The sequence below is a fragment of the Oryctolagus cuniculus genome, chromosome 16, assembly GCF_964237555.1.
Source record: "Oryctolagus cuniculus chromosome 16, mOryCun1.1, whole genome shotgun sequence".
Lineage (NCBI taxonomy): Eukaryota > Metazoa > Chordata > Mammalia > Lagomorpha > Leporidae > Oryctolagus > Oryctolagus cuniculus.
Window position 1 is genome coordinate 11009401 of NC_091447.1, and position 25470 is coordinate 11034870.

The following is a 25470-nucleotide window of genomic DNA, read 5'->3' on the forward strand; positions in this document are numbered from 1 at the left end:
TGACAGAAATGACAGGAAAGAAGGAATTTCATGTGCATTTGTCTTTGGAAATAGCACTATGATTTACTCCATTGTTTTTGTTAACTTTTTTTTTTTTGGGTGGGGAGAGTATGTGAACAGTATCATCACATGTACATACTGTCTGTACAGATGAAGTTGCTAATCAGACTGCCTGGTCCTAATCCTCAGCTCCTCCACTTTCTGCCTGTGTGACTTGGGGCAATGTCTTGAATCCACCTTTGACTCAATTTCTCACATCTTCAAAATGGGACAAATTACCAGATATACTTTCTAGAATTCTGTATGGAATAGATGAGTGTATCCATATCAAACATGCATAGTAGGGCCTGGCAAATGGTAAATGTTATATTCTATTATTACTATCATCACAGTTTTCACATAGACTTCCAAAACTGGTAATGCCAATCCAGGTTCAATAAATACATAGGGAAAAATTCGAATTAAGTCTTTCTACTTTGTATTCTGCTTTCATAGTGCTGCTCATTTTAATAGTAAATATCGGTATGTATTCAATAATGTCATCAGCTGTTTTCTTCCACGCAGGAGTTAATATTTGTTTTTAATCACTACACTAGCCAAATGCAGATCTATGTTTCCTCTATGCTTTAATTCATTTTCTTAAAGATTGATTTATTTATTTGAAATTCAGAGTTATACAGAGAGAGAAGGAGAGGCAGAGACAGAGAGAGAGGTCTTCCATCCGCTGGTTCACTCCCCAGTTGACCACAATGGTCCAAGCTGTGCCAATCCGAAGCCAGGGGCCAGGAGATTCCTCCAGGTCTCCCACGTGGGTGCAGGGGCCCAAGGACCCGGGCTGTCCTCCACTGCCTTCACAGGCCACAGTAGAGAGCCGGATCAGAAGCGGAGCAGCTGGGTCCTGAACCGGCGCCCACATGCAGGCAGCAGGTTAACCCACTATGCCATGGTGCCGCCCCCCCTTCTCTACTTTTAAATGTTTTGTTCGAAATGCATAGAATATACTTATTGATTAAGGATATTATAACCAATTTCAGTAGAAATCCCCACAAATACCCTTGTAAAAAGTTACTCTTGGGCCGGCGCCATGGCTCACTTGGTTAATCCTCTGCCTGTGGCGTCGGCATCCCATATAGGCACTAAGTTCTGGTTCCAGTTGCTCCTCTTCCAGTCCAGCTCTCTGCTGTGGGCTGGGAGGGCAGTGGAGGATGGCCCAAGTGCTTGGGCCCTACACCTGCATGGGAGACCAGGAGAAGCACCTGGCTCCTGGCTTCGGATGGGCGCAGTGCCAGCCATAGCGGCCATTTGGTGGGGGGTGTGTGTGTGTGTGTGTGTGAACCAACAGAAGGAAGACCTTTAAAATAAAAAAAATTCAAAAAAATGTTACTCATGTATATTAAATAGTGTAACGTGAGGGGTCTTCAAAAAGCCCGTGAAAATTTGTATGATGACTATGCATTGTTTTTGAAATTCTTTAGTGTCAAAAAAATGTATCTTTAATTGCATTCTCCATAAACTTTTTGAAGTACCCTTGTATATTTTAAGGGTTGCACAATTAAGACAATGTAATTCTCAGTCACTTAAAATTAAATATTTGTGGGTAAAAGAGGCAAAGAACAGTGTAATAATCTGAGTGCTCAAAAAAGATACCTGGGGGAGCAAGTGTTTGGCACAGCAATGAAGACACTGCTTGGGATACCTTCATCCCATATCAGAGTGCTTGGGTTGGAGTTCCTGAGCTGCTCCCTGGTCCAGTTTCCTGCTACTGCACGTCCTAAGAGGCAGCAGGTGAAGGCTCAAGTATTTGGGTTTCTACCACCCATGTGAGAGACCTACATTGACTTCCTAGCTCTTGGCTACAGCTTAGCCCAGCCCTGGCTGTTACAGGGATTTGGGGAGTGAACTAGTGGAAGAGAGTATGTGTGCTGTATCTCTCTTCTCTCTCTCTCTTCTCTCTCTGTTTTATGTGAGTGTGTGTGTGTGTGTGTGTGTCTGCCTGTCTCTCTGCCTTTCAAGTAAATGCAAACTTTTTTTTTTTAAAGACTGCCTCAAAAGCAGGCATTTGACCCCACTGTTAGGTGCCTACATCCATGCCTAGTGTTCGGGTCCCAATGCCAAGTCTTCTCCCAATTCCAGCTTCCTGCTAATGCGCCCTCCAGGAAGCAGAATGAAATGGATCAAGTCACAGAGTCTCTGCCACCCATGTGGGCTGAGTTTCTGACTCTAGGCCCCAACTGTTGCAGTGTTTGGGAAGCGAACCAACAGATGGGAAGTGTCTCTTTCTCTTGAATAATAAACACATGCACACATACATACATACATACATGTACATACACACTCAATACATACATACATGAAAATATTGCCTACAAGGGGCTGGACCTAGAGATTTCTCTTCTCTAGGACGTGTCCCTGCTCACAGTCCTACCTTCATAGGCTGGAGCAAAACTTCCCTGGGTTTTTTAGAACTCAGAGAGATGTCGGCAAACAGATGGAGTAATCATGGATGTTGTTGTCGAATTGTTTTAAGCCAAACTCAATTTGTATCAAAGAGAACTCACATGTCTGGTTATTCAAGTATCATTATTGTCCATGGAAACAGCTTCCAGTTCTTGATTCAGACTGTTCTTTAGGTTAGCCCCTGTCTATCAAATCCAGGTACCAATGGTTTTATTTGGGCCTGCCATCATCTTCAGTCCCACTGTGCCTTGATCTGCATCTGTCTCTTTGACTGTTGCTCCCCCCTAACCTGGACAGCTCTGTGGTCTCCTGGATCTCATTCCTGCAGCATTAAGGGGTCATTCTCTTCTGCCTTTTCTTATTGGGCTTCCTCTGGTCCCTGAGTAGAGTGCAGATATTTCTATCTCAAGCTGCCTACTGTCTAAGAACTTGACCCTCATTTGCAACAGAAGGGTTTGCCCTGATAATTTGGCCTGGTTAAAAAAATATCATTATTTTAGAGAAAAGTTGGAAAATGAAAATACAAAAAACCTATCACCCACAATGCTTTTCATCAAAGACAGTATAATGATTTTAGAGTTAACATAACAATCTTAAAATCTTGCTATTTAACTAACAATGTAATTCTATTTTTTTGTAGATAGTAAACCTCGATTTAGATTATGTTCCTCTTGGAAAATTAAATTGGAATAATTGTAAAATTTCTAGTATTTTGACTGCTGTCTCAAGTTGCAAATGCTAATTAGAGAATTTTTTTGTTCAGAAGCCATTTGACTATAACAACTCAAAGTCTTTGCTAAAAAATTAATTACAGAAAATAGATATAATTTTCAGAGAAATGAATACTTTTAAAATACCATTTTTTCTTTTAATCTCATTTTAAGCCCCATTTTCTTTTAATGTTATTTAATCCTCAAAATATAGAAGGTGTTTTTTCACATTCATTCAATGAAAGAAAAGGACATAAAAAATCAATGCTTATTAATAAATGTTGATTATAATTTCATCCATAAGTAATACTTATATTTTTGCTCTATCTTATTATAAAATGGTATTTTCATTGCCAATTATATGGAAAATAAAGTATAAAAGATAAAATAATTACTTGTAATCAATAATTTTGATAGACTTCAAAATTTTACATATTTACTTTATCTCTCACATGTATCTTGACTCCTATATATTATTTTTATATTTACTTATTCAGAGATATAGACAGAGTTCACATTCCTTTGTGCATCTTATCTCACAGTATATTATATTCATAGTTTGATTCCAAGCTATACCTTTTGTACTTTGTTTTATATCATTCTACTATATTTTTTATTTGATTTGATTTCCTCTCTACCTCTGGTCTACTTCCTCAAGTACCCAACTCTCCTTATTTAATATGTTCTGAAATACATGTGAGACTCACCAATTATAGAGTGATGCTGCATATATGACTTCACTTACAGACTTGATATTTAAACCTGTTACCTTTTCATTTTCCTTCTCTTTCCCTGTAAACACTGACTTCTGTGTTTGAAAATCAACAGTATGGGCATTTCCTTATGTCCTTATTTATTCCATAAAATGTTTCTTAACCCAACCTATGATTTAAGTCAAACTAAAACTTAATTTCTAATAGCTTTATAATATTCACTCAGGCTCTTCTTGGTGAACCTTTAAGGTAGTCCCATTATTTTAAATATCAAGTAGGCATAAATTCTACTCCATTTAAATTTAGCCTTTTCCTTGAGTAAATAATTCTGGAAATTGAATTAGTGGTGAAAAGTTGAGTTGACATTTTAATACAAACTGCCCAATTGATACAAACTGCCCAATTGATACATTTGATACAAACTGCCCAATTGATTTCCAAAACTGTCACAAAAATTTATAACTTCCTCCTCCCTCTCTTATTCCAATTCATTTTTTACTGAGATCTATTTTCAATTGACTTTATAAACATATGATTAGTTCTATGTTAAGTAAAGAGTTCAATAAATAGTATAATAAATAGTATGAGAAAAAAATGGAAAAACAAAAAAAACCTGAAACTGTTCCTAGACAGTCCAGACAAGGGCAGCTCAAGTCATCCCTTCTCGAAGCATTGATTTCACTTCTACAGATTTTGTTTTAGGTGCTATGGCTTTAAAGGACCAGATTTTTGAGAATATTCATTTGCATAGGCATCTTTATGAATGGCTTAAGCTCTAGAAATGTAAACTGTTTGTTTTGTATTTATACTTACCTTCTTGTGTTATTCTAGCTGTAATGGGATTGTTTGCTGTAATGCCAGTTATCTGAACTGGATTTCCTTTTGAGGACTGTCTCTGGAAAAGCCCTTTGCTATCCACCCCACGGCTAACACCTTGGCTGGGTTCTTCATGATTTCTGTCACTGTTTCTATGCCTTCCACTGTTTTCTCTGCATTACCACCTCTCGCGAGAGCAAAGGCAACATGGGGTGTTCTACCCTGCTGGTCCCTGCTGGTCACTTTGTCACAGCAAGTTCCACTTACAATCTGGTCCTTCACTCTTCTACCCCTCAGCCTAATCTTTTCTCTTTTAGATTCCTTGAATGTCTCTTGGATATCTCCAAACCAGTGTTCAACCCACATTCCCCATGGATACCAGGAGTCAACTCCATCCATATTTTCAGTTTTTTTTGTATCTTTTTTATCTTTTTCCTGGGATTATTTTCTTCTGGTGGATAATTTTTTCTTTTCTTTCTTTTCTTTTTTTTTTTTTTTTTTTTTTTTTTTTTTGACAGGCAGAGTGAACAATGAGAGAGAGAGACAAAGAGAAAGGTCTTCCTTTTGCCGTTGGTTCACCCTCCAATGGCCGCCGCGGCCGACGTGCCGCGCTGATCCGATGGCAGGAGCCAGGTGCTTCTCCTGGTCTCCCATGGGGTGCAGGGCCCAAGCATTTGGGCCATCCTCCACTGCACTCCCTGGCCACAGCAGAGAGCTGGCCTGGAAGAGGGGCAAGCAGGACAGAATCCGGCGCCCCAACCGGGACTAGAACCTGGTGTGCCGGCGCTGCAAGGCGGAGGATTAGCCTAGTGAGCCGTGGCGCCGGCCTATTTTTTCTTCTTTTAAAGTAGTCATTTTTAAAATAGTGCGTAGCAGCTCATTAAAAGGTTATAAAATGAATTTAATGGTTCAAGACTGGCATTTATAGTGGAATATAGTAGAAAATATGAGAGTGTAGTTATTGTTTCACACAGCATATTTTAGTTGTATGTGTGTGTGTGCATGTGTACACACATGTATATGGGTTCATGAATTGAAATGTACTTTGCTGTTGGTTATAGTTTGAGAATTTTGAAACTCAGTAAGCTACTATTTAAGATGCCGACTCAAATACAGTTTTATCGGTGAAGTTTTCCCTCTTTGTCCTAGGGATTATTAGTAATTTCTGTATCTACATGAACAACTATTTTTAGAATAATTGCTATTTTGAACTGGGAGAAAATAAAGTATATCCGGATTAGAGAATTTATCTCTTTGAACTGGGACAAATTTGTTTACAGATTTATTTCACACACGTCACGTGAGCTCCTTCAGTATAGAAGCCAGTCCTAATAGTATGAAATCTAGTGCTTGGCATCTTGGCATTGAGGTTCTGTGTAGGCACTCAGTGAACTAGAGGGAACAACAGGGAGATAATTAAGGAATGAACAAATGGACACGTTTTTGAATAAAATAAGCTTGCCAAAGTCAACTTCAGCTACTTTGTTTCCAAGTGGCAATATGACATATACAAACCAATTTGAACATATATGTGTGTGTGTATATATATGTATATATATGAGTGTATATATATATATATATATATTGTACTATCAGCTTCTTGGAAAGGTTTTTAAAAGTAGCTACAGTCTACTTAATGTGAGGGTGTAGTCCTGTTGTGCCAGTATCTGTAGACTATTTGATTATAAGAAAATATGGATGCCCAAAAGAGGATTAGTCTTCAAGTTTTTTTTCCCTTAACTCTCAGATTCCACCAGGTTTGCACATCTCCCAGGCATGGCACTGTGTCATGACAACACTAAATTTGCTAAAGAGGTCTTAGATATCAATAACGTTCACACCCACTGAGGTCAGCCCAGCCTGCTGATTGAGAGACTAGCTCCACCATGCACACCGGAGCTCCATGTAGGGCTGAGTTCTTTCTTTTTAGCCCGTTTCTGGCAATGCCTCAGGGAACAAGGATTTAGGTTACTAAATGAGCTTGCCTTTGTCTTGTTCATCTCACGTTGTTATTCAATTAAAAAAAAAAAATCTTGGTTCTGCTGCCTCCCTCAGAAAGGCCACATCAAAAGGTAGAGTTCACCAAAAATAATACACACTTTTTCCAAAGACACAAACAGTTCCTTGAAAAGGATGTCATGCTGTAATTTGTTTTGTGACTTCTATAAACCACAGAACGTTTACTTACAGTAAAGTTTGACTTTTCTTTTTCCTTCTTTTTATGCTTACAAAACTCCATCTTATTTTCTTTTGGGGAAAATTGTAAAGGGCAACATTCTTTGAGAAAAAATATAGAGGATAACATTCTTGTGTGTGTGTGTGTGTGTGTGTGTGTGTATAATTTTATTGTAATACTGAGTTTAATTTTTAGCCAGGGTCTCTTGGCTTTCATGCAATAATATTTTATGGAATGCAATCACTTGTGCAAAGACCAAAGAGAGGCCCATTTGCAACTTTACAAAAAGAATATTCTGTGCTGCTCATAGGGTGATTGGAAATGCAATATGTGTACTAAGCTCTACATTGCACCCCACCGAAAGCAGAGAAATCCCTATGACCGATTTGATGGTAGTAAAATCTCTTTAGGGATTTTTTTGGATAAAGAAAGTAATAACAACAAATGGGCACATAATTAAGTTTCCAAAGTACACGTGTCACAAGCATCTTATTGTCCCTCTAGAGGGGGAATTTCCTATTGACTTAGGTAGACATTTCTCCTGCTATGAGCCCATTAAAAAAATCAGCCTTCTCAAATTCTCTAAACCATTCTCTGCTTTTTGCTTTGTAAGAACATTTCACTGTCATTTGCGCTCCATTTTCTACTCATTATGGCAATGTTTTACAACCCTCAGGTTGCTATGGAAATGAAAATAAACAAAGATCTGGAAAAATCCTTATTGCAGGAGTTCGTTCTGCCTCTCTTGCCCGAGTCATGCTGATTATGTTCTTCTCCAAATTTATTTTCTTCCTGGGTTATTCAACTGGTCTTCACCCAAGGCAACAATTTTAAAACTTTCTCATTTGTGCGAAGTTTTTTTTCCAATCTCTCCACACATTCTTTCATGTTCTTTAAGAAGAAATTGGCTAAAGTGATTATAAATAAAAAGAAAGAAAGGAAAGAAAGAAAGAAGGAACAAAGAAGGAAAGGAAGGAGTGGTATAGACAGGCATGTAGAGAAAGGAGAGGGGAAAGTCTTCTATTGAGCTGGCTTCTCTGTTTGCATCCATGGTAACCAAAAGGGAAAATGTATCTACCTGGGCCCTCACAGGCAACTTTGAAGGGGTTAAGAAGGAATCCAGTGGGTTATTCTGAAGAAGAACCTTGCTGGCCCCGCTGTGGCTCAGCATTGGTTTTCTAGCTTTCATTCTTTGTTTAACTGGGTAGGAACAGAGGGATGGGCCACTGTTCTTTCCGGCTCTAGCCTTTAGAGTTTTGGAAGACATGACAGTAATACTTATGCAACTAAAGACGTAAGACCTTGTGTAAGTTACTGGACCCGCGTTTGGAATCATAATAAAATATTTCTTGAGAACCAACACTGCAAAATTATTGCCACATTTTTGGCATATTAAAATGCAAGATATTTGTATACTTTCACATAGTAATGACTGGGAAGCAGCATATGTAAATAAGTGCACTTTACTTTTTGTATTTCTCAGCAAAAGAACGCTTATTTTAATAAAATTTTGAATATGAACTCTTAATTGATTTCAAGAAAGCCTAACTTAACACCTCTCAGAATTTCCCAATTCTGGTTTGTTGAATTTTCTAGATGAGATTTCAATACAGAATTCAACAAAAGCAAAATATGTTAATTCTATTTTCAGGGTGTTTATAGATGGTAACTAGATAAGAATTATTTTAATCCATTGTGGTAGACCAGCAATCCTATAATTTTGCCCAGTTTGCTGTGTTTTGGTGTCGGGCTATCGCCTAAGGAGACAGGCAGCATCATTCCACACTGAAGGAACAGCGAGTAGCGATCCTATAGGAAAATATTTATCTCCCACCTTTAAGCTCCTAGATGCATTGGGTAATTTTTCTGAATTAGTCAGAAATATTACTGGCTACATGACACATCTTAAGCGAGAAAAGTGCTTTAGTTCCTCCAAGTATTCTTTCTGGTTTTTTTTTTTTAAAGAATGTGAAAATTACCATTGGCATTTTAACTTACAAAAACAATATAAATGTTCTTTTTTTTTTTTTTTTTTTTTTGACAGGCAGAGTTAGACAGAGAGAGAGAGAGATACAGAGAGAAAGGTCTTCCTTTCCATTGGTTCACCCCTCAAATGGCCACTAAGGCCGGCGCACTGCGCCGACCTGAAGCCAGGAGCCAGGGGCTTCCTCTGGTCCCCCATGCAGGTGCAGGACCTAAGCACCTGGGCCATCCTCCACTGCCTTCCCGGGCCACAGCAGAGAGCTGGACTGGAAGAGGAGCGACCAGGACAGAATCTGGTGCCCCAACTGGGACTAGAACCTGGGGTACCGGCGCCGCAGGAGGAGGATTAGCCTAGTGAGCTGTGGCACCGGCCTAAATGTTCGTATTTAAAACTCTAGTTTAAAGGATGAACTTTCTGGACCAGAAATAAGTGTATATGGAGTTCTTCAACAATTCGTGGTCAGCAAATGTTATGATAAAACTGAATGGATTTCAAAACATTTTGCACCAAAATTAACTTATCATTCAATTCCACTTTTCCATGAACTTCTTGAAGTGCCCCATTGTGTATATATTTCATATAAAATATATATGTGAGTATATACTATGTGTGAGTGCACACACAAATTCTTAGTTGTACTATATTGTGTTATATCATGAGATATTTACATATATGTGCATGTGTGCTGTTTGTACATAAATTCCTATTCTTGTCTAGGATTTTAAAAAACACAGTTCCTGGGGTGGGCATTGTGCCTCAGTGATTTAAGCTGCTTCTTGGATCACCCACTTCCCTTACCGCGGTGTCAGTTTGAGTCCTGGCTGCTCTATTTCCAGTCCATCTTCCTGCTAATGCATCCTGGGGGAAGCAGAAGGCAGCTCAAGTGCTTGAGTCACTTCCACCCACATGGGAGGCCCAGCTGCAGATCTGGGCTCCTGGCTTTGGTCTAGCCCAGCCCTGGCTATTTTGGTCATTTGGGAGAAGTGGGTGGAAGATCTCTGTTTTTGTCTCTCTGTCTCTGTCTCCCTGTTGTTCTGCCTTTGAAATAGATGCAAATAAATAAGTATACATTAAACTATAACTTGCATTAGCATTTTAGTAAAGCAATATAAATTCACTAAATGTTGTGTTAGGACTCTGATCACATTAGAAGTGATAATTCTGATGAAATAACAGCTCGTGTCAATGTCATTGTTGGAGAGAAGTGTTTAATCTCGACTTTTGAGTCTGGAGTCACCAAAGGAAAGACACTTCAGTATCTACTTGAGGGGAGACAGACCTTTGGCACAGTGGTTAAGTTGACTCTGGAGATACAACCGTCCCACTTAGAATTGCCTGTGTTCAACTCCAGACTACTCTGCTTCTGATCCAGCTTCCTGCTAATGCGCATCCCGGGAGGCAGCAGATGATGACTCAAGGACCTGGGTCCCCTGCTGCCACATGGGAGATCCAAATGGAGTTCCAATTTCCTGGCTTTGGCCCAGCCCAATCCTGACTGTCACAGGCACTTGGGGAGGGAACCAGAGGATGGAAAATCTTTCTACATCTCTCTCTCTCTGTGTCTTTTAAAAAAAAATTCACTTGAAAGTATGAGAGTAAATCCATGCATATGCAAAAGATTTTGATTAGCAGGGATGTTGAATTTCAGGTAATGGCTTTTATTTCTGTTTTCAAATATTTTTAAATTAATTTTTACTTTGATAGATAATATTTGGACTTATTTATGGGGAACAGAGTTAGCAATCAAAAGCTGCATACAAGTAACTTTTTTATGAGATGCAAGAGAGAGAAAGAAGAGAGAAACATGTCCCTTTGACTTGGCAGCCCTGAGACATAAAAATGAAAAACCGTGGTATGTGAGAGTTGCATGTAACTTTCAAGATCATTGAGGCGAATGCCCCCTCCCATGTTATAGCTGAGAAAATTGACAATTTACTGCAGTGACACCAGTCAGGGCAGGGCCAAGAACAGAATGAGATGTCTTGAGTTGCACTCTCGCGATCTTTCCACTCTATTCTGGTTGTACACTGAAGCCTTAGAAGACAGTTTTGAGAACACGAAAGATTTGACTCTCCATTAAAACTCACTTTCCGTCTTCTTCTTTTTCTCATGCAGTGCTCCGATGCACATCAAAACCAAGTCATGAGAGGATATATTTCCCTCTGCATTAGCAGGGTTCTTATTTTAATGATGAATTTGTGTAATTTCAAAAAAACCACTGAGGATCCAAGATAAGAGGAAACTCTTCTTAAAATTTTAAAATATGTATTTGTTTGAAGGACACAAAATTACAGAGATAGAAAGAAAGATAGAGATAGATAGATGGATCTTCTGTCCACTGATTCTCTGTCCTTATGGCCCAAGGCCAAAGCTGGGCCAGGCCAAACTCAGACACCTGGAAATCCATCCAGGTCTCTCATGTGGGTTGCAGGGCCCCAATCACTTGGGCCATTTTCCACTGCTTTCTCAGGCTTGTTAGCTGGAAGTTGGATTGGAACTGGAGCAGCTGGGACTTGAACCATCACTCATATTGGATGCTGGCATTTTGGGGTGGCTTGCCCGCCCACTTTACCACAATGCCTGCCTGAGGAAATTCTTTTTGAGTGGAATTTTGGAGACACAAAGAAAAGTGGTGTAGACATAGGAGGAAAATAAGCAAAACATTGCCTAAGGAAACAGAAGCCCCAGCATATTCAAATACATTTCACAAAGTCCAGGAAAGTAGGATTAAAAGATGTTTATGGGTGTAAAACATTTTTTTGAAATTCATGCATACTTGTTTTGTAATATGGAATTTGAAGAAACTTTTAGAAGCCTCCTCATATGTGTCACACTTTCTGGAGTTGTGAAGGCTTATTTTTTTAAAGAATTCTTTGAAAGTCAAATTTACACAGAGAGAGAATGAGAGAGAGAGAGACAGAGAGAGAGAGAGGGAGAGAGAGAGAGAGAGAGGTCTTCCACCCACTGGTTCACTTCCTAAATGGCTACAATGGCTGGAGCTGAACCAATCCAAAGCCAGGAGCCTGGAGATCCTCCCAGGTCTCCCATGTGGGTGCAGCGGCCCAATGACTTGGACCACCTGCTTTCCAAGGCCACAACAGAGAGCTGGATTGGAAGTAGAACAATGACCAGGACTCAAAGCAGCATCCCTATGGGTTGCTGGCACTGCAGGCAGTGGCTTTACCTGCTATTCCACAGTGCCAGCCCCGTGAAAGGTAAACAATGAGTTAAGTGAGTATTTGCACATTCTTGTAATTATCACTATTCTACTGCTGTGCCTGGAGAATTTTTCAATCAGCTGAGCTAAAGAGGAAAGTAGGATTCTCTGATATCTTCACTCAAAGTGAAAGCTCATATTCAATGCACCAATAATAGAAACATGAATGGCCTTTGACTAAGAGAGGAAAAGTGGGGACCAAGAAAACCCAGGGGGCATTTGAGCTTCCATTCATCAGCTACTGCTTGAGTGTACACCAGATGCCAGGCACTCTTCTAGGTCCCTGGGCTCGATACCTCTGGGAACCAGGAGGCAAATAACCTCTTCCCTGGAGGATCTTGTATGGAGTCAGGAGAAAGGAAAAATCACTGACATTGAACATAAGAAATCAATCCTGTGTCGCTTTACAGGATTTGAAGTGCTGAGAGGGACAAAAATCAGAACCCAAGAGTTAGGAGTCTTCTTAGCAAGGATAGATGTGGAAAAGGTTATTGAAGCCAGGTCTCACTGAGAAGATAATCCAACAGTGTAGATCTGAGTGAGGGGAGGGAGGGGGTTTGTTATCTAGGGGAAGATGGCCTGTGTCCATCCCCATGTCACTATGGATAATGCTGAAATGAATGCAAGAGTGCAAGAATCTCTCTGACCTTCCGAGTCACTCTCTTTTGGGTAAATATGCAGAGGTGGAATTGCTGGATCATATGGTATTTACATTTTTACTGTTTTCAGGAAACTACACATTCTTTCCAGGGTAGTCACAGCATTTTATATTCTTACTGACAGTGAACAAGGGTTCCAGTTCTCCATCTGAAATAATCTACATGACTGTCATTGGATGGATGCATAAAGAAAATGTGGTATAGACACACAATGGAATATTATTCAACCTTTAAAAAGAAAGAAATCTTGCCATACGTAACAACATAGAAGACCCTGGAGACCATTGTGCTGTGTGCAGTAAGCCAGTCACAGAAAGGCAAATACTGCATGTTTCCACTTTTTGAAGTATCTGCACTAGTCAGACACATAAAGGCAGAATGTACAATGGTGACTGCCAAGGACTGCGGGAAATGGGGAAATGGGGATTTGTTCAGAGTCTGAAGTTTTTGGCTAGGCAAGGTGAGTAAGTTCTAGACTCCTGCTGTATTGCATTGTACTCATAAATAACAATACTCTAGTGTATGTGCACTGAACAGTTCCTTAAGGGAGTGCATCTCATGTTAAGTGTACTTAACATTATTGATTTTTTTTAAAAAAGAAAGAAACTGATAGTGAAGAGGACTCTGAGTTGAGCCAAATAATTCATCACCCTTACTCTCCCTCTGCCTTAACTGTTTTATTCATGGAGACAAGTTGGCATGTGACTGGCAGATGCTTCGGGAGGGGAGAGACAGGAGTTATGGAGGGATTGTTGAATGCATGCAGTTTCAGTTTAGGAAGCTGAGCAAGTTGGATGGTGGTGGTAGTTGCCCAACAGTGAGTGCACTTTTTGTCGCTGAGCTGAACAGTTTAAAATGGTTAAAATGCCATTTTTTAATCACAATTTAAATATTTTAACTGTCAAATAAATCTCTCTAGTAGAAGTGTGTCAGGCATAGTTGTAAGCAGAGAGCTAGGAGAGGATGGTAAGAGATGAAATAGGCAAGGTGCTGGGCAGCTTCTCTGTCCGGTGATATGTAGGTTATCAAAAATAAAACAGTGCTTTACCCTGCAAGACATGATGAGGATCTGATCCAGAGGATCAACCTGGCTAGCTGCTGTGTTCAGCACAGGAAAGAGTAAACGAGGGAGTAGGGACACCTCTTACATGACTGTATCTGTAATAGGGTGAATGGTACTGTTGATGCATGCAAGGTGACAGCAGCGAAAATTTGGGATGTGGTGAGTTTCTGCATGCAGTTTGAAAGTGTGGATACTGTTGGTGGGACTTCAAATTGGTAATGCCTCTATGGAAGTCAGTCTGGAGATTGCTCAGAAACCGGTATATAGCCCTACCATATAACCCAGCCATCCCACTCCTTGGAATTTACCCAAAGGAAATTAAATTGGCAAATAAAAGAGCTGTCTGCACCTCAATGTTTATTGCAGCTCAATTCACAATAGTTAAGACATGGAATCAACCAAAATGCCCATCAACAGAAGACTGGATAAAGAAATTATGGGGATATGTACTCTATAGAATACTATAAAGTAGTAAAAAAAATGAAATCCAGTCATTTGCAACAAAATGGAGGAATCTGGAAAACATCATGCTGAGTGAAATAACCAGTCCCAAAGGGACAAATATCATATGTTCTCCCTGATCAGTGACAACTAACTGAGCACCTAAAAGGAAATCTGTTGAAGTGAAATGGAGACCGTGAGAAACAATGACTTGATCAGCCCTTGTCCTGACTGTCGAGGAACAACCTTCTACTTCATTCCTTTTAGTGTTTTTTTTTTTTTTTGTTCTACTTGATACTATTGGTTGAACCCTTTAATTAACACCCAATTATCCTTAGTTGTTTAAATTTAACTGAAAAGTGATCCCTGTTAAATATAAGAGTGGGAATAAGAGAAGGAGGAGATGTACAGTTCGGTGCATGCTCACTTGGACTTACCCCTAATGGTAGAGCAGAAACATGCCAGGGGATTCCAATTCAAGCCCATCAAGGTGGCATGTACAAATGCCATCTTATTTGTTAAAGTGATCAGTTTAAGTTCATAATTGATCAAAAAGGTAGGATTAAATGTCAAAGGGATTACATAAATAAGACCAGTGTCTGCAAATAATTGATAGAATTAAAAAGGAGATAATGATCCTACATGGGAAGTAGGATACACAGCAGACTCATAGAATGGCAGATGCCCTAAATAGCACTCTGGCCTCAGAATCAGCCTTTAAGGCATTCGGATCTGGCTAAAAAGTCCATGAGAGTTTCGCAGGCATGGAAAGCCAAGACATTGTGGCAAATAAATAAATAAAAAAAAAAAAAAAAAAAAAAAGATCTGTGAGATCCCAGTGGAAAGAACGGGCCATCAAAGAAGGAGGTACCTTTCTCTGAAGGGAGGAGAGAACTTCCACTTTGATTATGGCCTTGTCTAAATAAGGTCGGAGTATGTGAACTCAAGAGGCTTCCATAGCCTTGGCAGCTCATGACAAGAGCCTCAGGTGATTACTAATGTCATAAATAAGAGTGTCAATTGTTAAATCAACAACGGGAGTCACTATGCATCTGCTCCCATGTATGACCTCTGTCCTTAATGTGTTGTACTATGGGAATTAATGGTAAAACTACTACTCAAACAGTACTCTATACTTTGTGTATCTGTGTGGGTGCAAACTGTTGAAATCTTTACTTAGTATATACTAAGTTGACCCTCTGTATATAAAGATAATTGAAAATGAATCATGATGAAGAATGGGATGGGAGAGGGAGTGGGAGATGGGATGGTTGTGGGTGGGAGGAGGTTATGAGGGGGAAAGCCGCTATAATCCAAAAGTTGTACTTTGGAAGTTTATATTTAATAAATAAAAGTTGAAAAGAAAAAAAAAAGAAAGTGTGGATAATAGGATTTCTTGATGGATTGGCCATGAGTGTAAGAGAGAGAAAGAGAGAGGCCAAAGATGGTAAATTAAAGAGAAAAGGGAGTGGTAAATGTAAGAAAGGAACAACAAATGCATGCATGTGTGTGCACACTTCAGAACAGCCTATCCTGCGAACTCACCTGTAGGATTGCACCACCCCCAGCAGTGTCTAGGTGATTTATTTTTCATGTGAGTGCTTGCCACATGACTTCCTGTTTTGGCTGGAGAAGTGAAGGTTGAGGAAGAAGAGCAGGGCTTACTCAGGTTGGAACCAGTGGAGCTGCTGAACACTGTTACAGTTGGTGGGCTTGGAGCTCCCTGCACTGACCCCACCCCCACTCCTGTAGTGCTTCCTTATGAGGCCCTTTCTGGTCCAGTGCTGCGGTGGGTTGTCATGAAGCAGCAATGGCCCAACAGCTGCCTGGAATGTGTTTAACTGCTGCCTTTGCCACTGGTCCAGGCGTGGACTGTCACAAAGAGTTTTTCTTGGGAGTATCTTTCCCTTGTCCTCGATGCACAAACATGAGCAAATGGATGGAAAAATGTGCACACTGTAATTTGCACTTTTGTTTTTGGAAGGAAAACCTAACAAGAATAGGAGTCCTTATACCAATTGAAAATGTGTAATTTTATAATCTGATGCTTTTAGGCAAGGACCTGCAATTAGGCCATAAAGAAAAATGTAGGCTTGGCTTTTTACCTATAATTCACATGTGCATGATTATAATATACCATTATAAATTATACAGGGAGACAGAATCTGCTGTCTCAGAGGTGACATAAATCAGATCAGGACACTGGTTACCCCAGACTTTCAGGTTTCCCTTCTTGTTCAGAATGAAATCCAAACTCCTTACAATGGTCTCCAAGGCCTGACATGAGCTGGCTTTGGGCCACACTTCTGACCCCATTTCCAACCATCTCTCCTTTCATTCGCTTGTGTCAGCCACAATGACATCCTTGAGATGCCCTGAATACACTGAACACCCTCCCACCCCAGGGCCTTTGCTGTCCTCTCTGGCGGCTGCTCTGGCCCCATAATGCCCCGCGAGCTGCCTTCTCACATACAGTGCAATTCTCAGTCCCATTGTCACCACCTCAGAGCAGCCTTCTCTGGGAACTCATCTCCAGACTTGCACCTCCCTTGACTCTACACAACTTGTTTCTCACCATAGTCCTCACTGTGTGTTTGCTTGTTTGTTTATGCACACTCTCCCCTGCTAAAAAGGAAACTCCACCAAGGCCAGAGACCAGGGACCCTGTTTGCTGTGAAGCCGGGCCGCCTGCTGCAGTGCCTGGTACCTGGCAAGTGGTTGGTTTAATGATTGTTGAGTGAAGAAAGAGAATAAGTGGAATTTTTTGCAGTTGTGCAATTGCATTTAAACAGTTATCTGCTGCCCGGTTCTTGTAGGACTCACCACTTTTCCCATTCCCTTCTCTCCACCTTCTGCAATGGCAGGCTCTCCTGGTTCTCTTTCAAACATTTGCAGTTTGGACTCTGTGTGCCTTTCAGTCTCCTCTACCACTGCTACCCCATATGCACCATGTGCTCTTGTCATAGCAAACTATTTGCCCCACTCTCCATGCTCCTGCCCTCACAATCCATTGGCCTGAACTATCTTCCCTACTTTTCTCCCACATTAATGTCCAAACTCACTTTCCACTTAGCCACTGGTAGACTTATCCCTGCTGGTTGCCTTCTCTCTGGAATCATTGCTTGGTACGTGGTGTGTCCCTGACTTTGTACTATGTCCACTTGTCTTTCTTCCTGGTCTACCACCTTCCTGAGGGAAGAGCTGCAATTTGTTTGTATTTTTGAATCCCCTGCCCCATCCTAGTTCTTTCTAATATCAGAGGCTCAGTAATGACCACTGAGTGAAATATTGAGTAACTGTATGGGCTAACATGTCTTTGAAGTTTTAAAACTTGAGTTTAAAATTGAGCTTTTTGGTCTTCCTTAAATCCAGAGCAGTGCTACTGGTGTACTCACTTCTCACAAGTGAACTGGGTAGTATGTTTGTCAAGACTGGGTAGCATCCTATGCTGCTCACTCAGCACATGCTGCGGTGAGTCATGGGAAATTACTAGTGTGGTTCAGCTTAAGGACAGCATTTCACTCAACATCAGTGTGTCCAACGGTTTTTGGCCATTGACTGGAGTTGAAATAGTTCCAGGGATCTGATTCCAACTAAGGAAGTGCAACATCTGAATACATTGCTGCAGAAGTCATGGGAAGAACCCCAGAAGGGGATTCTTTCCTTCTTACTGTGTTTAGTATCTGGTCACATGAACTATGCCTACTGTTATAGTAGTGGTATTATTTTATGCTTGTAAGATCAATGTGCTCTTCAGTGGCCTGGGTCTCGCCAAGAGGGCAGACAAGCAAGTAAGGAGGAAGAAGGATGCTGTTCAAGCACAGCATGCTTCAGTCACCAGTGCAGATTCGTTTCCTTCACATACACGCTCAGAAGTAGAACAACTGGATCAAATGGTGGAACTATTTTGATATTTGGAGGAGACTCCATACTGTTCTCCATAATGGCAACGCCAGTTTGTATTCCTGCCGACGATGTATAAGGGTTCACTTTTCTCCATATCCTTGCCAGCAATTAGTATTTGTCTTTTTGATAGTAGCCATTCTAACTGGAGCGAGATAATATGTCATTATTGTTTCGGTTTGCACTTCATTGATGGTTAGAGGTATTGAAAATTGTTTCATACATTTATGGGCCACCTGTTTTTCTTCTTTTCAGAAATGTCTAGTCAGATCTTTTGCCCCTTTCTTAATTGAAAATTTTTGTTATCATGCTTGTATTCCTTATATATTTTGTTTATTAATCCTTTGTTGGAGGAATAGTTTGCAAATTTCTCCCATTGTATTGGGTGTCTCTTCACTCTGTTTTCTTGCTGTGCAGAAACTTTTGAGTTTCTTATAATCCCATTTGTCAGATGAGATTTTGCTTTTATTGCCTGGGCTTTTGAAGTCTTCTCAGAAAAAAAAAAAAACAAAAACCATTGAATGTGTCAGTGTTTTGAAGTGCTTCCTTTATGCTTCATTCTAATCGTTTGCTATCTGGAGGTCTTACATTTAGATCTTTGATCCAATCGAGTTGATTTTGTAAAGGGTGAGAGATGAGAATGATGTGTGGCAAGCTTCAGTCTTCCACATAAAGAATGCAATTTTCCCAGCACCGTTTATTGAAGAGAATGTCCTTTGTTGAGTGCATGTTTTTGGTACCTTTATCGAAGAACTGCTGGCTATAGATGCAATGGATTAACTTCTGGGATCTTTAATCCATTCCGTTGGTCTACATATTTATTTTTATTGCCAATACCATTCTGGTTTCTAACACATATTTTTATTTTATTTATCTGAAAGGCAGAATTACAGAGAGAGGAAGAGACAGAAAGAGGAGGCGCTTCTGTTTGTTCACTCCTCCAATGGCTGCAATGGCCAGGGCTGGGCCAGATACAACCAGGAGCCAGGAACTCCATGCAGGCCTCCTATGTGGGTGGTAGGGGCCCCAGTATTTGAGTGGTCTTCTGCTGCTTTGCCAGAACCATTAGTAGGGTGTTGGATTGGAAGTGGAGCAGCCGGGACTTGAACCATATGGGACACTAGTATTGCAGGCAGCAGCTTAATCCTGGCTGCTCTGGTTCCTTTCCAGCTCCCTGTTAATGCATTTGCTAAGCAGCGAAAGATGCACCAAATACTTGAATTCCTGCCACCCACATGTGAGACCTGGATGGAGTTCCAGGCTCCTGGTTGTGGCCATTTGGGGAGTGAACCAGCAGATGGAAGATATCGCTTACCCCCTCCTTTCTTTCGTTCTGCTTTTCAAATGAATAAAATAGATTTTCCTTAAAAGAAAGAGGCATTCTGAATTTTCTACCAGGAGACTACCATAGGAAAAGGTAAATTATGGGGCCAGCACTGTGGCTCACTTGGTTAATCCTCTGCCTATGGCGATGGCTTCCCGTATGGGCACCGGTTCTAGTCCCGGTTGCTCCTCTTCCAGTCCAGCTCTCTGCTGTGGCCCGGGAAAGCAGTGGAGGATGGCCCAAGTGCTTGGGCCACTACACCCTCATGGAAGACTGGGAAGAAGCACCTGGCTCCTGGCTTTGGATCGGCGTAGTTCCAGCCATAGCGGCCATTTGGGGAGTGAACCAAAGGAAGGAAGACCTTTCTCTCTGTCTCTCTCACTGTCTATAACTCTACCTGTCAAATAAATAAAGAAAAAAAAAGAATAGGTAAATTAGATGCTGGGACATGGCCTGTTCTTTCCTACTTTCCTGTTGTCAGTCCTGCCTCCTTTTGCTTTCACTGTACCTACTTCCTCAGTGGATAGAGTGTCTCTCTCTTCTCTGGCCCCATGGTAGAAAGTGCAAGACAGTCTCTTTGTTTCATGTTTTTAGTTTGCTCCTAAATTCCCTGTCCTGGAAATTTGTTAAAAATAAACCTATTGAAAAATTTCCCACTCTTTTTTATTACATTTAGTTTTTTATTTGAAAGACAGAGTGACAGAGAAAGAGAGTAAAAGAAAAAAAGAGAGGGAGGGAGGGAAAGAGAAGTATCTTCCATCTGCTAGTTCACCCTCCAAATGATGGCAATAGTCAGGGCTGGGGGGGGCACAAGTACTTGGGCCATCCTCTGTTGCTTTCCCAGGCCATAGCAGAGAACTGGATCGGAAGAGGAGCAGCTGGGACTAGAACCAGCGCCCAAATGGGATGCTGGGGCTTCAGGCCAGGGCTTTAACCTGCTGCGCCACAGCGCTGACCTCAGCATTTTATTTTGAAATAACATTGAAATCACAGAAGAGCTGTCAAAATAGTAGAGTTCGCCTATACCTGACACATAGAGTCCCCTAATGTTCTAATGTTAAAAACTTGTGTAATTATAGTACAATTACCTAAATTAAAAAATAATATTGTACAATGCTGTTAGCTATAGAATTGAAGTGGAACTGCAGGTTTTCCACTAATTTTTTTTGCAAGGATCCAAGTTTCTATTCCAAACTCCCACATACTGCTATTAGATGCTGTGCCTCCTTTTTATCCTCCAATCTGTAATAACTCTTTAGTATTTCTTTGACTTTCACGATCATGACTTCTGCTTAAAACTAGTTAGTTATCATGTCAAACAATTTTCAATTCCAGTTTTTCTGATATTTTCTTGTTATTGGATTTGAAGTTTTATATTGTGTGTGTGTATGTATATAGAAAGAATATCACAGAATCAACCTGCCTCCCTCAATGCATTGCATCAGGGAGTATTAATAAGTCAGATCACTGAACATGCTAATTTAGGTCACTTCATTATGATGCTTCCTACAGTTTTCAACTTTGTAAATTTTCCATTACTTCCTTTTTAATATATTGGAGCCTGTGCTTTGTGTTACACAGGTCTCAAGCTTGTTTTAAGTTGACCATTAATTTTAGCATTCACTCCTATATCTTGCCTGAATCGATTATTGCCACCTTGATCAAATGATAACTTTCTACTTGCTTCCAATATGCTACATTTATTGGCTAACATTTTCCTGCATGGAAGAGCTACTTCCTCCCCTCTTTATTCATTTATTTTACAATAGACTCCTGGATACTTATTTGATTCCATGAATTTTAATCCAATATTAGGGTACTCACCAACACTTCATGAAAGAGTGGAATTAAAATATAAAATTATCTTGGTACAATTTTCTTTAAATCTACACAGAGGTGTTTTTTTTTTTTTCTAATTTTTTTTTCTTAATACACACTTTCCGTGAACTTTTTGAGAATTTCTTGCACTGTTATTCCTCAAATCATTCCAGTTTTGGCCATGGGGAACTCTTGCACTATTCACATGCACTATTGATTTCTTGCCATCCCTTTTTTGAGCATTTCATTGCTTTCTGTCACCACGATACATGGATTAGTCACTTTAAATTGTCCTTGGCACGGTTGTTAAATCAACCACTTCTCCAAGGATCCCAGTGTCCTTTAGTTTGAGATTGATATCAGAAAACAGAATCTGAGCACTGACACTACTCTGTATTACATTCAGGAAATGCTTAATATCCCATGCATGCAAACATAAGTTATTTGTTTTATTTTTTTGATATATATGAAGTATATACAAAAAGATGATGGAAAATGTATATTATGAAAAAATGATGCATGGATTTAAAAACTATTTGGCACCATTTTCCATGAATTTTTTGTAGTTTCCTGCTATCGTTGGCCATGAGTTTTTATGTGTGTTTCTGTACTTTCTCTTCATTGAGTTGCTGACAGTGGTAGACATGTATGCTTGTTTTGCTGTCCCATCAGAAAACTCAATTTTTCAGATAAAACTTTAAATGAATTTCTTTAAGGAATTATTCTAAGGAAAATTTCATTAATTTTTCCAATCAGTATTGCTAAATATAGTTTTCAACTTTTGATACACCATCTTAGTCCATTTTGTGTTGCTTTAACAGAATACTGAAATAAGGTGGTTTATAACAAAGAGAGGTTGGTTTGGCTCACAGCTATGGCATCTAGTAAGGCCAAGATTGTGGTGCTGGACTTAGGCTGTGTCTTGAATAATAATTTAGTGGGAGGGAACACTAATGTGCAAGTCAGGGAGAAAAATTGAGCCAACCTCATACTATTTTCAGCCTCCCATTCCGGTTGATAATGGCATTAACCCATTCATCAGATACCCTCATGGCCTAATCATTTCTTAGACTTTACCTCTTACTGCCGTTACAATAGCAATTAAATTTCAACATGAGGGAAAATTCAAACCATAGCAGATGCTGTAGATCTTTCAAATAAAACCAGTCTATATTGACATAAACAGAAGAGTGTATCACTTCTGAGGCCATTTCTAAAATAGCTGCCAAAACAACTATTTTAGAGATCTGAGGAGTCTGAGCTTCAACAGTTTGTATCAGAGAGGTGAGCAAAAGAGAATTCAGTGTCAACAATATGAAAATAAATGGGCGTCAGTTCAAAATTGAACACACCTTTAGACCAAGGCGGTGTTTGCAGCATCGGAGACATTTGATACACACTTGCTGAAATGAATGAACCACACCACTATCATCATGTAAAGCACATGTTTCCATGTCTTTCTTCAATGTAATAGAAAATAGCCAGGATATATTGCAGCATCTCATCCTACAACTGAGTCCCAACCCTACATCACTGATTTGTTCAACAAATAAATAGCATGTATATTTTTCAATGGAAGGAGTCTATCAGATGATGCATGTTTCTTTTCCATCTTTTTCTCATGTTTTGGAGTGAATTCCAATATGTGAGATAGGTTCTGTGTGACAGAACATTTTGAGAACTTTGAAACTGTGAAACTCCTATGTTTGTGAATTCAGGAATGGCCTATGTGACAAATGTACTTCCAACAGAACCTTCCAATGGAACTTAGTGGATCTGTATATTTGGAGATAAGTGACATAAATATATTCCTTTAGTAAGAGGGAAATATGTCTTGATGAACAAAATATTTGCATTAAAATGAAAATCTACTCATTCCATGTCAAGTTTCCAGTTAAAAAGCAAATTGCTCTTTATTTTGTTTTTATTTCATTTTATTATTTTTGTTTCATTTTATTTCCATTTTGTTCTAAAGTTAGGATGTAATTTTTAAAAATTTTTTGAAAAAATAGAAATATAAAAGAATCACATATAATAAATAGCTATTTAACTTATGTGAAACACAGAAAATTAACTGAATGTGACACTTTTAATGAAAACTACAATGTAAGAGTTGCTTTTATTGAAAAGGGAAAAAAATCTAATATGTCTCGCTACGAAATGTAGCTGTTTTAAAAAACACAATGAAAGAATACATAGTAAATAAAATTAGCTTTTGCTTAGATTCACTGATGGGAAATTCATATTTATGTGGTCTTCCAGTTGTTGAAAAGACTACCCTGCATGTTGCTTCCATGAACTTGAAGGCTGGAACTTAAAAGACACTAGTAGAATTCTTAGAAAGTACTTATACATTTTAGTCTCTGGGTAAATTTCAATTAAGTATATTTTATAAGTTTAGTAACTTTGTTCATGATATACAGTTAATTATAAATGTAAAATTAATATGTAATCATTGTAGAAAAACTAAAACTTATACATCAATAAGATAAGCTAATTATACCAATACTCAAGAATCACTACTTTAATATTTATTTTAGTTATTTCTCACAAGTACAGTAGTGATCTACTACTTTTTAAATTCACTATGGTGTACAGTTTCCTTCTTTCATCAACAGTCCTTAAAATTTGAATTTTTATAATGGGGTTCTGCTCTGGAAATCTGTATTACTTCTTTTAAAAAAAAAGTGTATGAACCCCAGTAGCATCCATTAGTCATTCTCTCGCAAAACCAGCATGGATGAGAAAGAGGTTAGGGAACCTTGAAAAGGTTGAAGAGAGAAAGTGCTGACGTGTCTGCGTGAGGCCAGCCGGGCTGCTTCATGGATGAGGCTGCCACATTCCTGGTGTGTCTGACCTTGGACTCACTTAACAATATAGTCTGGATTCTATTAAGGGAATTTCGTGTTTTTTCCTTTGCAAGAGTCACCCCCTACCACGACAAATATTTAAAAATGTTTTTTTAAAAAAACTTGGGAAAGCAAACTTTTTCCCAAAAGAAATTTATAGTTCAAATTTACACCAAGTTCTTCCTAAATGTAGCAAGCCAGGTTTTCACTAAAGCTTTGACTTTCCTCTGTAAAACATTAGTCACTCCCTAGGAAGAAGCAGGTTTTTTTATAGGCAGTGGGATAAAACAGCCACAGATGTGCATGTAATGGGACGGGCTTTAGAATGTACCTGCAAAGTATGTGAGTTCTTTTTTTTTCTTTTTTTTTTTTTTAATTTGGAGAGAAAAAAAAAGATGAAAGAAAAAAAAAAGAGTGAGTTGGGATGCTAAAATAACAGTGATTCAGTATTAAGGAAATGATCAGTTTTTGATCCTTTCAAATAGTGTTTTCTTTTCCCCTTTTTCTTTATTCTCGGGAAGTTCTTGAGGTTGTGCCAAGTCGTTTTCCCTGAATGATTTTTTTTTTTTTTACAGATATCCGCTGTTGCCATGTGTGACTGGTTGCTTTTTTCCCTCTGCAGGACTGTCGTGATGCCTGTGGCCAAAGAGTTTGATCCAGACCTGGTCCTAGTTTCCGCTGGATTTGATGCGTTAGAAGGCCACACTCCTCCTCTTGGGGGGTACAAAGTAACAGCAAAGTGTAAGTACCTCCTCCAGACTCGGAAATGCCGTGGGGCCATAATACCGCCAGGGTCTTGAAGATAGACAAGACCCAGTACGTAGTCCAGTAAACCTTGGTTGAGTCATTTGAAAATGATTTGGATGTGTTGCCTGCACTGTCAGATTCCCTTCTGCATTGAAATAGGTCTTTCCAAAGAGTGAAGGTGAATGAATTCCTTTGGTGGCTTCCATGGGGCATGTCAGAACCTCTATGTTTTTCAGGGGTCCCATTTTGCGTTTAAAGCAAGAAATGTTCTAAGATCTGGTTCACCACATGCAGCTCACTGACATGACAAGTCAGGAGTCAAGCAAAGTCACTGGGCTCTTTGCAAGGAGAGGAAGTAGCAGTTTTGATTTCATTGTACTTGGGGTAAAAAGATGAGGTCACTGTGACCAGTCGGTAGGGATATGGAGTTAAAAGATAAGCTTATTTGAATGCAAAAAAAATTTCAAACCCATGCAGAATGTTTTTCAGAAAATGCTTTTTCCATTCACATTTTGAAAAGTCCTCATAGCTGTATCTCAATAATATTATGCTCTTCTGGGTTTGAATACATAGGTTTTCCCCTTTCTTGGAGA

General features: G+C 39.5%; 1 protein-coding gene across 37 annotated transcripts in view; it reads left to right on the plus strand.

Annotated features, from left to right (window-relative positions):
• The window catches only part of HDAC9 (histone deacetylase 9), a 1002499-nt gene that overhangs the window by 854977 nt on the left and 122052 nt on the right, over positions 1–25470 (plus strand). For all 37 annotated transcript variants that reach the window (XR_011383068.1, XR_011383069.1, XM_051853225.2 and 34 more), the window contains one exon: positions 24753–24871. Coding sequence is in view for 35 of the 37 variants with exons in the window: in XM_051853225.2 (XP_051709185.2) it covers positions 24753–24871 (119 nt within the window). In the remaining 2 variants the exon portion in view is untranslated. The remainder of the gene's footprint in view (positions 1–24752; positions 24872–25470) is intronic.